General features: G+C 47.6%; 1 protein-coding gene across 1 annotated transcript in view; it reads left to right on the top strand.

The window, feature by feature from the left end:
• Positions 1-1,197: 1,197 nt before the first annotated feature.
• Positions 1,198-18,829, top strand: part of LOC144480528 (collagen and calcium-binding EGF domain-containing protein 1-like) — a 152,284-nt gene continuing 134,652 nt past the window's right edge. Inside the window, exons 1-2 of the mRNA XM_078200092.1 lie at positions 1,198-1,522; positions 2,888-2,968. Coding sequence (XP_078056218.1) covers positions 1,431-1,522; positions 2,888-2,968 — 173 coding nt within the window. The 5' untranslated portion in view covers positions 1,198-1,430. The remainder of the gene's footprint in view (positions 1,523-2,887; positions 2,969-18,829) is intronic.

Consider the following 18,829-nt stretch of genomic DNA (forward strand, 5'->3'; position numbering starts at 1 on the left):
GGTGGTTAGCACCGCTGCCTCCCAGCACCAGGGACCTGGGTTTGATTCCCAGTTTGGGACTGTCTGTGTGGAGTCTGCATGTTCTCCCCATGTCTGCGTGGGTTTCCTCTGGGAGCTCTGGTTTCCTCCCTCAGCCTGAAAGACATGCTGGTTAGGTACATTGACCGTGCTAAATTCTTCCTCAGTGTACCCGAACAGGCGCGGCAGTGTGGCGACTAGGGGATTTTCACAGTAACTTCATTGCAGTGTTAATGTAAGCCTACTTGTGACACTAATAAATAAACTTTATCTTTTGGACTGTGGGAGGAAATCGGAGCACCCGGAGGAAACCCATGCAGACACGGGGAGAATGTGCAAACTCCACACAGACAGTGACCCAAGCGGGGAATCAAACTCGTGTCCCTAGCGCTGTGAGGCAGCAGTGCTAACCACTGTGCCACTGTTATATTTTAGCTGTGTTGTTAAATATCTTGTGGGCAGTACGGTGGCACAGTGGGTTCAATTCCCGGCTTGGGTCACTGTCTGTGTGGAGTTTGCACATTCTCCCCATGTCTGCGTGGGTTTCCTCCGGATGCTCCGGTTTCCTCCCACAGTCCGAAGATGTGCTGATTAGGTGCATTGGCCGTGCTAAATTCTCCCTCAGTGTATCCGAACAGGCGCCGGAGTGTGGCGACTAGGGGATTTTCACAGTAACTTCATTGCGGTGTTAATGTAAGCCTACTTGTGACACTAATAAATAAACTTTAAATTCTCCCTCAGTGTATCCGAACAGATGCCGGAGTGTGGCTACTCGGGGATTTTCACAGTAAATTCCTTGCAGTGTTAATGCAAGCCTACTAATAAAATAAACTTTAGGTTATCCAGAGTGGATTCGATTCCTTCAGGGTTCTGCTCTGGGTTGTGTTCGGTTCTCTCTGACCCCAATCCACATCTGATGTGATGTGTGTCTGCTTTGGATAGTAATTGTCTGTTTATCCCAGTTTACCCCAGTCCAACGCCGGCATCTCCACATCATAGTAATTGTCTGCCAAGGATTTCCAATGAGGTGCTGGGTAGGGGAGATGGCTTGTGTGTGTGTGTTAACTGTGCTGCTGTACGCTTCCTGGGACTGGGAGACTGAGTCAAGGCTCAAAGCCAACATTTCCTCCTCCCAAGCCCTCCTCCTCCTCGTCTGTCGGTGTTTCCACGTTGCTCTGAGAGTGTGTGTGTGTGTGAGAGAGAGAGATGAGACTGGTGTGAGTCGCAGAACCCCAACTCTTTTCTTCTCCACTCTTCCCTCAGCTTAACAAATAAGATTTCTTTATTTTGTTAAAACAAAACTCTCCCGAAAGGAATTCCGCAGGAAATCAGGAAGGAACAATTCCGAAGACTGTCACTTTCCCCAGACAACAAGACTTCGTGCGGTTTCATTGTAACTTGGCAAGAGGAACATGCATTCCGGGGAGTCTGTTGGGATAATTCTCGCCTTCACCCTGCTTTCCTCAACCCGTTTCTCCTCTGTCTCCAAAGCAGAACGGGAAAGGTAAGGGTTAATTCATGTAACGAAAAGACACCGCTCATCAGAGCAGTGGGATACGTTAAAATTGCGATTGCAGCGGATTTTACTTTGACTTGAGACGAAATGGAGGGAGTTACACCATTGTTGTAAGTATCAGCTTTCGTAACATCTCGCCACCCCACTATGGTCACATTGAATCCCAGTAAGGGGTCTAACAACACCAGGTTAAAGTCCAACAGGTTTATTTGGTAGCAAACGCCACAAATTTGCTACCAAATAAACTTGTTGGACTTTAACCTGGTGACTCCTTACTGTGTTTACCCCAGTCCAACGCCGCATTTCCACATCATGACAGGAGAAGGAGCAGCGCTCTGAAAGCTTGTGGCTTGTGCTACCAAATAAATCTGTTGGACTTTAACCTGGTGTTGTGAGACTTGTTACTGTGCTTACCCCAGTCCAACGCCGGCATCTCCACATCAGGGCAGGAGGAACCCATCCAATTTGAAGTCTATTTCCCCAAATTGTCCACTGTTATTCCTGGAAAGAGCCAGTGAGTGCACACTCAGAGCTCTCCCTGTGTCAACATAGAATCGTAGACTCTCTACAGTGCAGAAGGAGGCCATTCGGCCCATCTGCACCCACCACAATCCCACTCAGCCCCTATCCCCATAACTCCACCTATTTATCCTGCTAGTCCCCCTGACACAAAGGGGCAATTTAGCATGGCTAATCCACCTAGCCCGCACATCTTTGGACTGTGGGAGGAAACCGGAGCACCCGGAGGAAACCCACGCAGGCACGGGGAGAACGTGCAAACTCCACACAGACGGTGACCCAAGCCGGGAATTGAACCCAGGTCCCTGGCACTGTGAGGCAGCAGTGCTAACCACTGTGCCACCGTACCGCCCAAACACTCACATTTGCTCAGGTGTAGCGAGCAGCATTTGTATCATTCACTGATTCCACTGGGAAAACTTTTTTTTCCCCAGGTTGTAACCCCCAAAGAAGCTCTTTTAAAAAAAAACAGCTCTGGAAATCTAGATTCTGAAACTTCCTCGGAATATCTGTTGCAAATGGATCTGTTATGACTTCACACTTGGTGAACTTGTAAAGTTTGCGGTGAACTTGTAATGTGGAGCAAAAATGTAGCCTTTTACGCCTTAAGTGGCCGCAGGATAATTGTCAATTTCTAACAAATGTCCCAACAACAAGAAGTTGTGTTTATATAGCCCCCTTCAAGGCATTAAAATGCCCCCCCACTGGGCGCCTCATAGAAGAGGTTGGCTTAAACAATTGGCTCACACTAAAAACCACAATGCGTGTGAGTGCTGAATCTGGTGTTGACAGTCCATCTGCATTGCCTAATGTTCCCATCCTGTTTCTCATTAGTGAAACTTGCGCTGAGAATCATGTGGTCACGTTGGAGTATGAGTGCACCAAAGCTACAGGGGAGGCATCCACCTGTTTAAGGTAAGGAGGACTTGACGTTCAAGAAATGCCTTTTGGTTTTGGGGCCACTGTCGACTACGGATCTTCCTGTGTGAGCCGGCTCAGGTTCCAGTGCCATCTGGACCACAGCTGGATGAGGGGAAGACAGCATGCTTAGCACTGCTGCCTGACAGCGCCAGGGATTCCGGCCTCAGGTCACTGTCTGTGTGGAGTTTGCACATTCTCCCCATGTCTGTGTGGGTTTCCTCCGGGTGCTCCAGTTTACTCCCACACTCCAAAGATGTGCGGGTTAGGTGCATTGGCCGTGCTAAATTGTTTCTAAAGTTTATTTATTGGTGTCGCAAGTAGGCTTACATTAACACAGCAATGAAGTTACTGTGAAAATCCTCTAGTCGCCACACTCCGGTGCCTGTTCGGGTACACTGAGGGAGAATTTAGTATGGACAATGCACCCTAACCAGCACGTCTTTCGGATTGTGGGAGGAAATTGGAACACCCAGAGGAAACCCACGCAGACACGGGGAGAATGTGCAAACTCCACACAGACAGTGATCCAAGTCGGGAATCAAACCTGGGTCCCTGGCACTGTGAGGCAGCAGTGCTAATCACTGTGCCGCCATGCTGCCCATATGCCTTGTCCTTTAGTGCCCAAAGATGTGCAGGTTGGGTGGATTGGCCATGCTAAATTGCCTCTTAATGTCCAAAGGTGTGCAGGTTAGGTGGTTTGGCCATGGTGAATGCATGGGGTTACGAGAATAGGTTGGAGATTCTCGTTGGATAGTCGACGCAAACGTGATGGGCTGAATGGCCTCCTCCTGCACTGTCGGGATTCTATGTTGCTTACACTGGTCTGGAAGCAGCAACAGAAGTGACACCTTCGCAAAAGTGAAATAGCTCAGGTGTTGGAAATCCAAAATGCTGGAAGCTCTCAGTACCTGCAGAGGAAGCAAGAGAGTTAATTCCATATCCTCCGACCTCCCCAGTGTAGGACTGGAGGTGTCCAAAAGGTGCGCTGGGGAATCTCTCTCGGAAGTTCTCAGGTAACTTCCCCTGGACAATTGCGTTGGGCCGGGAGCCATCCGACAAAGCGATTTGAATCACTAACTTGGATCGTTCCGTCAGTTTTACAGCAATGCTTACTCTGAAAGGATTAGAAGGGGAAAAAAATACTTCTAACTACAGAGTAGCCATCTTAAAACCCAGACTGAGCCCCTCACCAGAAACTACCCCTCAGAGAACCCCTATAACTTCCCTCTTACCTCCCCAACTAAGCACCGAACCCCTCCCTCGCAGTATGCCCCAACTCCCATCTGCACCACATTCCCCCTGACCCAAGGCATCCACCCACTCTGTCACCCCACCCCCCCAACCCCCATATCTGGACCCGGCCTGACAGCCGCCCCGTCCCGACCCAATGTTTCCTCCCATGTCCGGAGAGCCCGCCAACCTGACAACCCCATGAGTGGACCGAGCCCAACACCCCCTCCCCAACTTCTGTGGGGATATGGGAGGGGCAGGTGGTAATGCTGATCCCCACAGGGCCATCTGTGACTTGTTCTTAAGTTTTGCTTTCACTGTGTGCTACCCTTTGTTCTGCTATTAACACATTCTGCTCTCTTACCTTTACGCCGCTATCAGCACCTCCTTTAGTCTTTAACACTGCCATTAACACTCCTTTTGTCTTGTATCCATGACATCTTTGTCAAATCTCTCCTTAGCTTCCATGGTGGCACAGTGGTTGGCACTGTCCAGAGCTAGGGGTCATAGTTTGAGGATAAGGGGTAAACCTTTTAGAACTGAGGTGAGGAGAAATTCCTTCACCCAGAGAGTGGTGAATGTGTGGAATTAATTACCATGGAAAGTATTTGAGGCCAAAACATTTTCTGATTTCAAGAAGAAATTAGATATAGCTCTTGGGGCTAAAGGGATCAAGGCTTATGGGAGGAAGGGGAGATCAGGATATTAAATTCGATGATCAGCCATGATCAAAATAAATGGCAGAGCAGGCTTGAAGGGCTGAATGGCCTCCTCCTGCTTCTAGTTTCTTTGTTTCTAAGTTCCTATTGCTGCCTCACAACGCCAGGGACCTGGGTTCGATTCCCGGCTTGGATCCCTGTCTGTGTGGAGTCTACGCGTTCTCCCCGTGTCTGCGTGGGTTTCCCCCAGGTGCTCCGGTTTCCTTCCACAATCCAAAAGACGTGCTAATTAGGTGCATTGGCCATACTAAATTGTCCCTTAGTGTGCCCGAACAGGCGCCGGAGTGTGGCCACTAGGGGATTTGCAAAGTAACTTCATTGCAGTGTTAATGTAAGCCTACTTGTGACACTAATAGATGAAGTTTGATCTGATGTTTACTGAGAAGGTTAAAAGTTTAATTGCTACTTCTCCTTCTAATACTATCCCCGTATTCGATTCTCGGCTAAAACTGCTTGCAGCTTGGTGGGGTGACCCTTGGGACTGCCTTGCACTGATCAAAGAACAAAGAAAATTACAGCACAGGAACAGGCCCTTTGGCCCTCCAAGCCTGCACTGACCATGCTGCCCGACTGAACTAAAATCCCCTACCCTTCCGGGGACCATATCCCTCCATTCCCATCCAATTCATGTATTTGTCCAGACGCCCCTTAAAAGTCACTATCATATCTGCTTCCACTACCTCCCCCGGCAGCGAGTTCCAGGCACCCACCACCCTCTGTGTAAAAAACTTACCTTGTACATCTCCTTTAAACCTTGCCCCTCGCCCCTTAAACCTATGCTCCCTAGTAATTGACTCTTCCACCCTGGGAAAAAGCCTCTGACTATCCCCTCTGTCCATGCCCCTCATAATCTTGTAGACTTCTATCAGGTCACCCCCTCAACAGGGATCCCTCACATTTAAGAAGCATTTAGGTGAGCACTGAGGGGTGGCACGGTGGCACAGTGGTTAGCACTACTGCTTCACAGCTCCAGGGACCTGGGTTCGATTCCCGGCTTGGGTCACTGTCTGTGTGGAGTTTGCACATTCTCCTCGTGTCTGCGTGGGTTTCCTCCGGGTGCTCCGGTTTCCTCCTACAGTCCAAAGATGTGCGGGTTAGGTTGATTGGCCATCCTAAAAAACAATTGCCCCTTAGTGTCCTGAGATGCGTAGGTTAGAGGGATTAGTGTGTAAATATGTAGGGATATGGGGGTAGGGTCTGGGTGGGTTTGTGGTCGGTGCAGACCCGATGGGCCGAATGGCCTCTTTCTGTACTGTAGGGTTTCTATGATCTATGATTACCACTTGAAATGCCCTCGCATACAAGGCTACGGACCAAGTGCTGGAAAGTGGGATTGGAATAGCTCAGTGCTTGATGGCTGGCACAGACATGATGGGCTGAAGGGCCTCTTTCTGTGATTAAAAGCTCTCTGAGGAGTGCAGTAGTACTGGTGCAGGTTATCAAAGCTACTGGGACAGGGATCTATGAGTCATTCTCATACAATTCAAACATGAGATAAGAGTCCCTCAGGGGAGAAAGTAGTGGTCATAAAAGTACATCTCGTTACCATTACATAGTTGATGATGACTGACCCGAGTAAGTATTTGTTTCTTTGGTTTGGGGCAAGAAATTCCACATTAAGATGCAAAAATAGTGACTGTTACCAGATAAATCACAGAACACGGTGGCACAGTGGGTTAGCACTGCTTCCTCACAGCACCAGGGACCCGGGTTTAATTCCGGCCTCGGGTCACTGTCTGTGTGGAGTTTGCATGTTCTCCCCGTGTCTGCGCAGGTTTCCTCCGGGTGCTCCAGTTTCCTCCTACACTCCAAAGATGTACAGGTTAGGTGGATTGACCATGCTAAATTGCCCCTTAGTGTCCCAAAATGTGTACGTTAGGTGGATTCGCCGTGGTAAATGTGTGGGGTTGTGGGGATAGGGTAGGGGAGAGGGCCTGGGTCAGAGAGTCGGTGCAAACTCAATGGGCTGAATGGCCTCCTTCTGCATTGTAGAGATTCTATGAACAGTAACTTACCCCTTCATGTATAGGTTAGTGGAATTAGTGGGATAAATATGTGGGGTCACAAGGATAGGATCTAGGTAGGATGCTCTCTAGGAGAGTCAATGCAGATTCGATGAACAATACAGAAAAGAGTTAGAGAATCTGGTGAACTGGTGTGACGACAATGTCAACAAAATGGAGGAGATAGTCATTGACTTCAGGATGTGTAGTGCATTCCCCTGTCTACATTTTTAGGTGTCCAGATCACCAACAACCTGCCCTGGTCCCCCCATGCCGACACTATAGTTAAGAAAGCCCCACCAACGCCTCTACTTTCTCAGAAGACTAAGGAAATTTGGCATGTCCGTCACAACTCTCACCAACCTCTACAGATGCACCATAGAAAGCATTATTTCAGATTGTACCACAGCCTGATATGGCTCCTGCTCTGCCCAAGACCGCAAGGAACTACAAAGTGTCATTAACGAAGCCCAGTACATCACGCAAACCAGCCTCCCATCCATTGACTCTGTCTACACTTCCCGCTGCCTCAGAAAAGAAGCCAGCATAATTAAGGACCCCACGCACCACGGACATTCTCTCTTCCACCTTCTTCCATTGGGAAAAAGTTACAAGGGTCTGAGGCCACGTACCAACCGACTCAAGAACAGCTTCTTCCCTGCTGCCATCAGACTTTTGAATGGACCTACCTTGCATTAAGTTGATCTTTCTCTACACCCTAGCTATGACTGTAACACTACATTCCGCACTCTCTCCTTTCCTTCTCTATGAATGGTATGCTTTGTCTGTATAGCGCGTAAGAAACAATACTTTTCACTGTATACTAATACATGTGACAATAATAAATCAAATCAAAAAAATCAAATCAAAGTCACATGTATTAACATACAGTGAAAAATATTGTTTCTTGCGCGCTATACAGACAAAGCATACCGTTCATAGAGAAGGAAAGGAGAGAGTGCAGAATGTAGTGTTACAGTCAGAGCTAGGGTGTAGAGAAAGATCAACTTAATGCGAGATAGGTCCATTCAAAAGCAGCAGGGAAGAAGCTGTTCTTGAATCGGTTGGTACGTGACCTCAGAGTCCTGTACCTTTTTTCCAATGGAAGAAGGTGGAAGAGAGAATGTCCGGGGTGCGTGGGGTCCTTAATTATGCTGGCTGCTTTTCCGAGGCAGCGGGAAGTGTAGACTGAGTCAATGGATCAATAATAAATCAAATCAAATCAACAGCTGAATGGCCTCATGTTTCATTGTAGGGATTCAATGAAACTGTAGAGAAGGAGGCCTGCCAACCATTACACCTGTGATGATTGGCTACCTAATTATTCCCACGCCTTTGCTCTTCCCGCATAAACTTGCAAATTTTTATCCTTCAAATATTTAACTTTGCCCCAGACTCTCGCCAGCTCACGGCAGCCTCTGTTCTACGTGTCTCACCAGCAGAGCCAGAGGGAACGATGGGGGCGGCACGGTGGCACTGCTGCCTCACAGCCCCAGGGACCCGCGTTCGATTCCCGGCTCGGGTCAATGTCTGTGCGGAGTTTGCACGTTCTCTCCCCGCGTCTGCGTGGGTTTCCTCCAGGTGCTCCGGTTTCCTCCCACAGTCCCAGAGACGTGCTGGTTAGGGTGCATTGGCCGTGCTAAATTCTCCCTCAGTGTAACCCGAACAGGCGCCGGAGTGTGGCGAGTCGGGGATTTTCACTTAATTGCAGTGTTAATGTAAGCCTACTTGTGACACTGATAAATAAACTTTAAGAATCTGTAGACATCATCGATGTGTGGCTTTGCCTCTCTGCGAGAACTGCCCTTTGCAGCAGTGACGTTTCTGTTTCACACGTTTCTCAATTTGCACTGGGTCTTGTCCTGCAAGTCCCGAATATTCCGAATAAGAGATGAAACACTTTTTGTTATCTCTCTATCCACGGGTAGCTGGGCGAGCTATCATACAGCCCTGGGCACTTTACTACTGCAATAACTATTGCAGTATTGGAAAGCAAACTGGACTGCCAGCGCTGAGATTATTGCTGTTATCCGGGAAGGGAATTAACCAGCTTAAAGGCTTTGGAAGAAGTCAGATGATTGTCTTATTAACTTTCTTTGTAAATTTCAGTCATTTAAAGTTTTAAGATAATTGGCAGAAGGACAGAGGAGAGATGAGGCAAAGATGTCTTGCTTTGAATTGATTTATTATTGTCACATGTATTGGGATACAGTGAAAAGTATTGTTTCTTTTATGTATTTCATGTATTTGTCAACACGCTCCTTAAAACTCACGATTGTAACTGCTTCCACTACCTCCCCCAGCAGCAGGTTCCAGGCACCTCTGTGTAAAAAACTTGCAGTAAGAGTTTTAACAACACCAGGTTAAAGTCCAACAGGTTTACTTGGTAGCAAATGCCATTAGTTTTCTGAGCCCTGCTCCTTCGTCAGATGGAGTGGATATCCACTCCATGTGATGAAGGAGCAGGGCTCCGAAAGGGGAAAGTCGTGCTTGACGAACATGTTGGATTTTTATGAAGATGTGACTAGGGCGGTTGATGGAGGAGAACCGGTGGATGCGGTGTTTTTGGATTTCCAAAAGGCGTTTGATAAGGTGCCCCATAAAAGGCTACTGAAGAAGATTAGGGCACACGGAGTTGGGGGTAGTGTGTTAAAGTGGATTGGGGACTGGCTATCCGACAGGAAGCAAAGAGTCGGAATAAATGGGTGTTTTTCCGGTTGGAGGAAGGTAACTAGTGGCGTGCCGCAGGGATCGGTACTCGGGCCGCAACTATTTACCATTTATATAGATGATCTGGAGGAGGGGACGGAGTGTAGGGTAACGAAGTTTGCAGACGACACAAAGATAAGTGGAAAAGTGAATCGTGTGGAGGACGGAGAAGATCTGCAGAGAGATTTGGACAGGCTGAGTGAGTGGGCGAGGATATGGCAAATGGAGTATAACGTTGAGAAATGCGAGGTTATACACTTTGGAGGAAATAATAACAAATGGGATTACTATCTCAATGGAAACAAATTAAAACATGCTACCGTGCAAAGGGACCTGGGGGTCCTTGTGCATGAGACGCAAAAGCCCAGTCTGCAGGTACAACAGGTGATCAAGAAGGCAAATGGGATGTTGGCCTATATTGCGAGGGGGATAGAATATAAAAGCAGGGATGTCTTGATGCACCTGTACAGGGCATTGGTGAGGCCGCAGCTGGAATACTGTGTGCAGTATTGGTCCCCTTATATGAGGAAGGATATATTGGCATTGGAGGGAGTGCAGAGAAGGTTCACCAGGTTGATACCGGAGATGAGGGGTTTGGATTATGAGGAGAGGCTGAGGAGATTGGGTTTGTACTCATTGGAGTTTAGAAGGATGAGGGGGGATCTTATGGAGACTTATAAGATAATGCGGGGGCTGGATAGGGTGGAGGCGGAGAGATTCTTTCCACTTAGTAAGGAAGTTAAAACTAGAGGACACAGCCTCAAAATAAAGGGGGGTCGGTTTAAGACAGAGTTGAGGAGGAACTTCTTCTCCCAGAGGGTGGTGAATCTCTGGAATTCTCTGCCCACTGAGGTGGTGGAGGCTACCTCGCTGAATATGTTTAAAGCGCGGATGGATGGATTCCTGATCGGTAAGGGAATTAAGGGTTATGGGGATCAGGCGGGTAAGTGGTACTGATCCACGTCAGATCAGCCATGATCTTATTGAATGGCGGGGCAGGCTCGAGGGGCTAGATGGCCTACTCCTGCTCCTATTTCTTATGTTCTTATTTCTTATGTTCTTATACAGACAAAGCATACCGTTCATCGAGTACATATGGGAGAAGGAAAGGAGAGAGTGCAGAATGTAGTGTTACAACCATAGCTAGGGTGTAGAGAAAGATCAACTTAATGCAAGGTAGGTCCATTCAAAGGTCTGACGGCAGCAGGGAAGAAGCTGTTCTCGAGTCAGTTGTTATGTGATCTCAGATGGAAGAAGGTGGAAGAGAGAATGTCCGGGGTGCGTGGGGTCCTTGAATATGCCGGCTGCTTTTCCGAGTCAGCGGGAAGTGTAGACAGAGTCAATGGATGGGAGGCTGGTTTGCGTGATGGATTGGGCTACGTTCACAACCCTTTGTAGTTTCTTGTGGTTTTGGTCAGAGCAGGAGCCATACCAAGCTGTGATACATCCGGAAAGGTTGCTTTCTATGGTGCATCTGTAGAAGTTGGTGAGAGTTGTAGTGGACATGCCAAATTTCCTTAGTCTTCTGAGAAAGTAAAGGCGTTGGTGGGCTTTCTTAACGTCCGTAAAAATTGGTGAGTCGTAGCGGACATGCTGAATTTCCTTTGCCTCTTGAGAAAGTAGAGGCATTGGCGGGCATTCTTAACTATAGCGTCAGCATGGAGGGACCAGGACAGGTTGTTGGTGATCTGGACACCTAGAAACTTGAAGTGTTCGACCATTTTCACTTCACCCCCGTAGATGTAGACGGGAGCATGTGCTCCACTACGCTTCCTAAAGTCAATGATTATCTCCGTCCTTTAACGGACATTGAGGGAGAGATTATTGTCGTTGCACCAGTTCACCAGATTCTTGATCTCTTTCCTGTAGTCCATCTCGTCATTGTTTGAGATCCGGGGATCTCAAAGAGGAATTTTCTCAGGGTATCTCACTGGGAGGTCTTGTCTTCAGCTGATCTCAGCAAACACAAAAACTTTGCGAAAGACAGTATGTAGTTAAATACGTTCTTCATTTGGCCAACACGTATTGGAAGAGAGATGGTCAGAGTATTCTAACCTCTCTCTGATGTTACACCACATGGACATAACAGATATACATTTCTGAAGATTTGATCCCCTCGCCCTGCCTGTCATTCAAGCTGGACGGTCCAATTACATTAATATACTTCATTTACTTCAGCCAAAAACATTCTACCTTCCAGCAGAATTAGGAATTCACTTGACCGACATGTAGGGTATACGCTCAATACTTCTTTGTTCCAAAAGAATGCGGTCTGTCTAATTAAACCTATTTCCCATTATACCAAGGGGTGAACTGCTTGTGGGCCAAAGCTTACAATAAAATACAAAAATACGGTTTAAATCAATACAAATGTGAGGTAATGCATTTTGGAAGGTCTAATACAAATAGGAAATATACAGCAAATGGCAGAACCCTTAAGAGTGTTGATAGGCAGAGGGATCTGGATATACAGGTACACAGGTCACTGAAAGTGGCAACGCAGGTGGAGAAGATAGTCAAGAAGGCATACGGCATGCTTGCCTTCATCGGCCAGGGCATTGAGTTCAAAAATTGGCAAGTAATGTTGCAGATTTATAAAACTCTAGTTAAGCTGCACTTGGAATGTAGTGTTCAATTCTGGTCGCCACACTACCAGAAGGATGTGGAGGCTTTGGAGAGGGTACAGAAAAGATTTACCAGGATGTTGTCTGGTATGGAGGGCATTAGCTATGAGGAGAGGTTGGAGAAACTTTGTTTGTTCTCACTGGAGCGACGGAGGTTGAAGGGCGACCTGATAGAAGCCTACAAGATTATGAGGGGCATGGACAGAGTGGATAGTCAGAAGCTTTTTCCCAGGGTGGAAGAGTCAATTACGAAGGGGCATAGGTTTAAGGTGCGAGGGGCAAGGTTTAAAGGAGATGTATGAGGCAAGTTTTTTATGATGTGGAGATGCTGGCGTTGGACTGGGGTAAATACAGTAAGAGTTTTAACAACACCAGGTTAAAGTCCAACAGGTTTATTTGGGAGCAAATGCCATTAGCTTTCGGAGCCCTGCTCCTTCATCACATGGAGTGGATATCCACTCCATCTGACGAAGGAGCAGGGCTCAGAAAACTAATGGCATTTGCTACCAAGTAAACCTGTTGGACTTTAACCTGGTGTTGTTAAAACTCTTACTGCAAGTATTTTACACAGAAGTGCCTGGAACCTGCTGCTGGGGGAGGTAGTGGAAGCAGTTACAATCGTGAGTTTTAAGGAGCGTGTTGACAAATACATGAATAGGATGGGAATGGAGGGATATGGTTCCTGGAAGGGTAGGGGGTTTTAGTTCAGTCGGGCAGCATGGTCGGTGCAGGCTTGGAGGGTTGAAGGGCCTGTTCCTGTGCTGTAATTTTCTTTGTTCTTTGCTTGTTCAAAAATGATGATATATGTGCTTATACAGACAATACCTTTGTATAACATATAAGTGAGACACATTGTGATACCTTTGGTATATATATAAGGCACACTGTGGTCCCTGTTGTAAATTAATCTACTTTGTTTTAATAGTCTCAGAAAGCAGGGGTTTCTGTATCCTGCTACATGACGCACCACGGTGGTGTCATCAGCAAACCTGAAAATGGCGTTGGAGCAGAATGTGGCCACAAAGTCACAAGTCAGGGTTGAAAGAATCATAGAATCCCTACAGCATAAGGAGGCCATTCATCCCATCAAGTCTGCACGGACCACAATCCAACCCAGGCCCTATGCCTGTAACCCCATGCATTTACCCTAGCTGGTCCCCCTCATACTAAGGGGCAATTTAGCACGGCCAATCCACCTAACCCGCACATCTTTGGAGTGTGGGAGGAAACCGGAGCACCCGGAGGAAACCCACGCAGACACAGGAGGAACGTGCAAACTCCACACAGACAGTGTAGGTTAGAGGGATTAGCGGGTAAATATGTGGGGGTAGGGCCTGGGTGGGATTGTGGTCGGTGCAGACTCGATGGGCCGAATGGCCTCCTTCTGCACTGTAGGGTTTCTATGATTTCTATGATTTCTATGACCCAAGCCGGGAATCGAACCCGGGTCCCCGGCGCTGTGAGGCAGCAGTGCTAACCACTGTGCCACCGTGCCGCCCCTTTCTTGCTTTTCCACTCTGCCTTTCCTGACCTTTGGGACTTTGCAGTCAATGAGGTACTTTTGGAAGTGTAGTAGTTGCTGTGGTGTAGGAAATGCAGCGAATGAGATGGTTAAGGCGGGTGAGCTGGGATGATTGGGAGTGAAGCTCACCAATGACATTGTAATGAATGCAAAACAATGCAAATTGACGTTTCGCCCGTATTGGTCAGGCTCCCGATTATGCTGATTTTTTTTTATCTCGGTAAAATGGGAATGCGCTCGAAAATGGGCGCCATCCCCGCTAGTCACATCGCGTCCGATTTTACAACATTTTCCCGTTGCAAAACAGGTGCAATGAGGTCGTAAAATTCCACTTAATGAGTTAGAATGAGACCAATGTGGCCTTGCATTATTGAGGGCGGCATGGTGGCACAGTGGTTCGTACTGCTGCCTCACAACACCAGGGACCCAGGTTCGAATCCTGCCTTGGGTCACTCTCTGTGCGCTCTCCCCGTGTCTGCGTGGGTTTCCTCCGGGTGCTCCAGTTTCCTCCCACAGTCCGAAAGACGTGCTGGTTAGAGTGCATTGGCCGTGCTAAATTCTCCCTCATTGTACCTGAACAGGTGCCGGAGTGTGGCGACTAGGGGATTTTCACAGTAACTTCACTGCAGTGTTATTGTAAGCCTACTTGTGACTCTAATAAATAAACTTAAAAACTTTAGGGAGCAGGGTGGTGTACAGAAGATTGCTTTGCCAGTATCATTCGCAAAAACCACTCTAAACTATCAAATAAAAGCAAAACACTGCAGGATGCTAGCAATCTGGAAAATGATGGATAAACTCAGCAGGTCTGGCAGCATCTGTGGAGAGAGAAACGAAGTTAATGTATTGAGCCCATATGATCAAAAATTATGAGGGACACAGATAGAGTAGATAGGAAAAAACTTTTCCCCTGAGCAGAGGGGTCAATTAACAAGGGGCATAGTTCAAGGCAAGGTGCAGGAGGTTTAGAGGGGATTTGAGGAAAGGGTGGTGGAATCGGGAAATCTCTGTCTGAAAGGGTGGTGGAGGTGGGAACCCTCACAACGTTCAAGAAGCATTTAGAGGAGCACTCAAAATGCCATGGCAGACAAGGCTAATGGACCAAGAGCTGGAAAATAGGATGAGAATAGATCAGTGCTTGATGGCCGACGCAGAGATGATGGGCTGAAGGGCCTCTTTCTGTGCTGTAATACTCTATGAGTCAAGGGCGGCACAGTGGTTAGCGCTGCTGCCTCACAGCGCCAGGGACCCGGGTTCAATTCTGGCCTCGGGTCACTGTCTGTGTGGAGTTTACACGTTCTCCCCATGTCTGTGTGGGTTTCCTCCGGGTGCTCCGGTTTTCTCCCACACTCCGAAAGATGTGCTGGTTAGGGTGCATTGGCCATGCTAAATTCTCCCTCAGTGTACCCGAACAGGCGCCGGAGTGTGGCGACTAGGGGATTTTCACAGTAACTTCATTGCAGTGTTAATGTCAGCCTACTTGTGACTCTAATAAATAAACTTTAAAACTTTAAATTTTAGTATCAGGAAGTTTAGCAAGGTAAATACATGGGGTGACAGTGATGGGGCCTCAATGGGATTGTGATCAGTGCAGACTCGATGGGCTGAATGGCCTCCTTCTGCACTGTAGGGATTCTATAATTCAATGACTCTTCAGAAGGATAATTTGGACTTGAAACATTAACTCTGTTTCTCTCCAGAGATGCTTCCCAGCCTGCTGAGTTTATCCAACATTTTTCACTTTTAATTAGTGGAGAAAAATCTGGCCAAAACAAAAAGCATTTAAACTGAAATACTGTACAAATACTGTACAACCTTGCCTCTGCAATAGTGGCACAGTGATTAGCACTGCTGCCTCAGAGCGCCAGGGACCTGGGTTCAATTCCCAGCTTGGGTCACTGTCTGTGTGGAGTTTGCACGTTCTCCCCGTGTCTGTGTGGGTTTCCTCCGGGTGCTCCAGTTTCTTTTTTTTAAAAACCTACACTGCAGAAGGAGGCCGTTCAGCCCATCGAGTCTGCACCGACCAGAATCCCACCCAGGCTGCCATCCCCATAACCCCATGCATTTACCCTAGCTAGTCCCCCTCACACTAAGGTGCAAATTAGCATGGACAATCAACCTAACCTGCGCATCTTTGGACTGTGGGAGGAAACCGGTGCACCCGGAGGAAACCCATGCAGACACGGGGAGAATGTGCAAACTCCACACTGACAGTGACCCAAGCCGGGAATCGAACCCGGGTCACTGGCGCTGTGAGGCAGTAGTGCTAACCACTGTGCCACCGTGCGACGTTTTCTCCCCCGTGTTTGCGTGGGCTTCCTCCGGGTGCTCCAGTTTCCTCCCACAGTCTGAAAGACGGATTCAGAGATGCCAGAGATTAAAGTACATTACAGGGGGTATGATAATTACCTGTAAGTGGGGAGGGGTGTGTGTGTGTGTGGGGAGGGGTGTGCTAAATTCTCCCTCAGTGTACCCGAACAGGCGCCGGAGTGTGGCGACTAGGGGATTTTCACAGTAACTTCATTGCAGTGTTAATGTAAGCCTTACTTGTGACACTAATAAACTTTAAATTCTCCCTCAATGTACCCGAACAAGCACCGGAGTGTGGCGACTGGGGGATTTTCACAGTAACTTCATCACAGTGTGAATGTAAGCCTACTTGTGACACTAATAAATAAACTTTTTTAACTTCTTTAAAAATTCATCATGCATTTCTACTATAGCAGTGACATAGCTCTAATTGCCAATACTCTATCCCAGCATCATTTCACAATGAGTTCTTCAGACACGGATGGAAGGGCATTGTCAAAAGCAAAAATGAGAATTCCAAAACCCGCCTTCGCTGAAACACTCATCGGGAATCCCCTACAGTGCGGCCGAAGGAACACTTCAAAGGCTTTGTTTCTAGGTTTTTGAGAAATCCTCGTAACAATGCTGAACAGTGTCAGATAATCCCCCCAGATCAAAGAATAAGGGCTCAGACTGAGTTGCACCAAAAGGCAATCACTTTGAAAACAATCCACTCTCTTGTATGTGCACTAACTCTGAACAATAGCTTGCAGTACATTTAAGCTAGCAATCATGTTGGGATTCGGGTGACAATTGTTAACTGCTTGAGGCTTGCCTTTTTTTGTTGACATGTATTTACTGAATGCCCTAGTTGTATTACTGCCCTGTAATTCACTTACAGGTAATTATCATACCCCCCCGTAATGTACTTTAATCTCTGGCATCTCTGAATCCGACTGTTGGGTGCAAACCGTTTATAATGGGCTGTTTTGTGCTTGGGTTAATTCCATTAAAAAGCGCCTGGATGCTTTATCATGGTGGTTAGCATTGCTGCCTCACAGCGCCAGGTACCCGGGTTCAATCCCCGTCTTGGGTCACTGTCTGCGCGGAGTCTGCACGTTCTTCCCGTGTCTGCGTAGGTCTCCTCCGGGTGCTCCGGTTTGCTCCCACAGTCTGAAAGACGTGCTGGTTAGGTGCATTGGCCATGCTAAATACTCCCTCAGTGTACCCGAACAGGTGCCAGAGTGTGGCGACTAGCGGATTTTCACAGTAACTTCATTGCAGTGTTAATGTAAGCCGACTTGGCACAATAATAATAAAGTAAAATAATCCTGAGATTCATTGGCATTATTCTGGGATCTGTGGGATCAGTTGCAATACAAAATGATATAGCTCGCCAACAGAAAATTGGGATAATGACTTGACATGGAAATTGAAAGCTGCTTGCATTAACAAATTTAGGCATTTAAGATAGATCGGCATTATCAGAAACAATCCAGCCAACCCACCACTGAAAATTGAAATTGGTAAATGTTCTTGCTTCATCCATTCATCCGTGGGTGGCATGGTGACACAGTGGTTAGCACTGCTGCCTCACAACGCCAGGGGCCCGGGTTCGACTCTGGCCTCGGGTCACTGTCTGTGTGGAGTTTGCATGTTCTCCTCGTGTCTGCGTGAGCTTCCTCCGGGTGCTCCGGTTTACTCCCACAGTCTAAAGATGCGTGGATTAGGGGGATTGGCTGTGCTAAATTGACCCTTAGTGTCCAAAGATGTGCAGGTTAGGTAGATTGGCCATGCTAAATTGCCTCTTAATGTCAGGGGGGGAAGTAGATCATAGGTGATGGATCATAGAATCCTACAGTGCAGAAGGAGGCCATTCGGCCCATCGAGTCTGCACAATCCCACCCAGGCTCTACCCCATAACCCCATGTATTTACCCCGGTTAGTCTCCCTGACACTAAGGGGCGATTTAGCATGGCTAATCCACCTAACGCACACATTTTGGAGTGTGGGAGGAAACCGGAGCACCCGGGAGGAAACCCACGCAGACATGGGGAGAACGTGCAGACTCCACGCAGACAGTGACCCAAGCCGGGAATCGAACCTGAGGTCCCTGGCGCCGTGAGGCAGCAGTGCCAACCACTGAGCCAACGTGCCGTCCGAGCAGGGTAAATATGTGGGGTTACGAGGATAGGGCCTGGGTGGGATTGTGGTTGGTGCAGACTCGATGGGCCTAATGGCCTCCTTCTGCACTGTAGGGATCCTATGCAGCCGCATTGTAATCTAGTCTGAACTTTTAGTGTGAATATATATTTCCTCTGTCGGCAATTAAGCCTTTTATTCTTAGAGCCACATCGATCTATTACAGTGTGATGGAAATGGAATTCTTCCTTCTTTGTCCTGGGTGTCGTAAATGAATATTCTGGCATCCTGTTACTTTAATGGGACTGTTTAACAACTATTTATTCAGTCACTGGTGCTGTATGGAGTTGCTCCTTTTCCTGTGGCTGCATTAATCTTTCACCAATGTTTAAACTTAAGCTATGGAACTTTAATCCATGATAACCTGCAGCAGATTACAATATAATTATACCCTCGTCGTGAACCATCTGACTGTATGAGTATCTGGATTATTTGGGGTCAATTATACCTTTAAATGGAATTGCTTGTTTTTGCTGGCCTGTCGAACAGCTGATGAGAACAGGAGCTGACTTCAAACGAGTCGAACACATTGTGAAGGTCGAGGGAAGGAACACTGA

Source organism: Mustelus asterias, chromosome 29 (assembly GCF_964213995.1).
Source record: "Mustelus asterias chromosome 29, sMusAst1.hap1.1, whole genome shotgun sequence".
NCBI classification, from domain to species: Eukaryota; Metazoa; Chordata; class Chondrichthyes; order Carcharhiniformes; family Triakidae; genus Mustelus; species Mustelus asterias.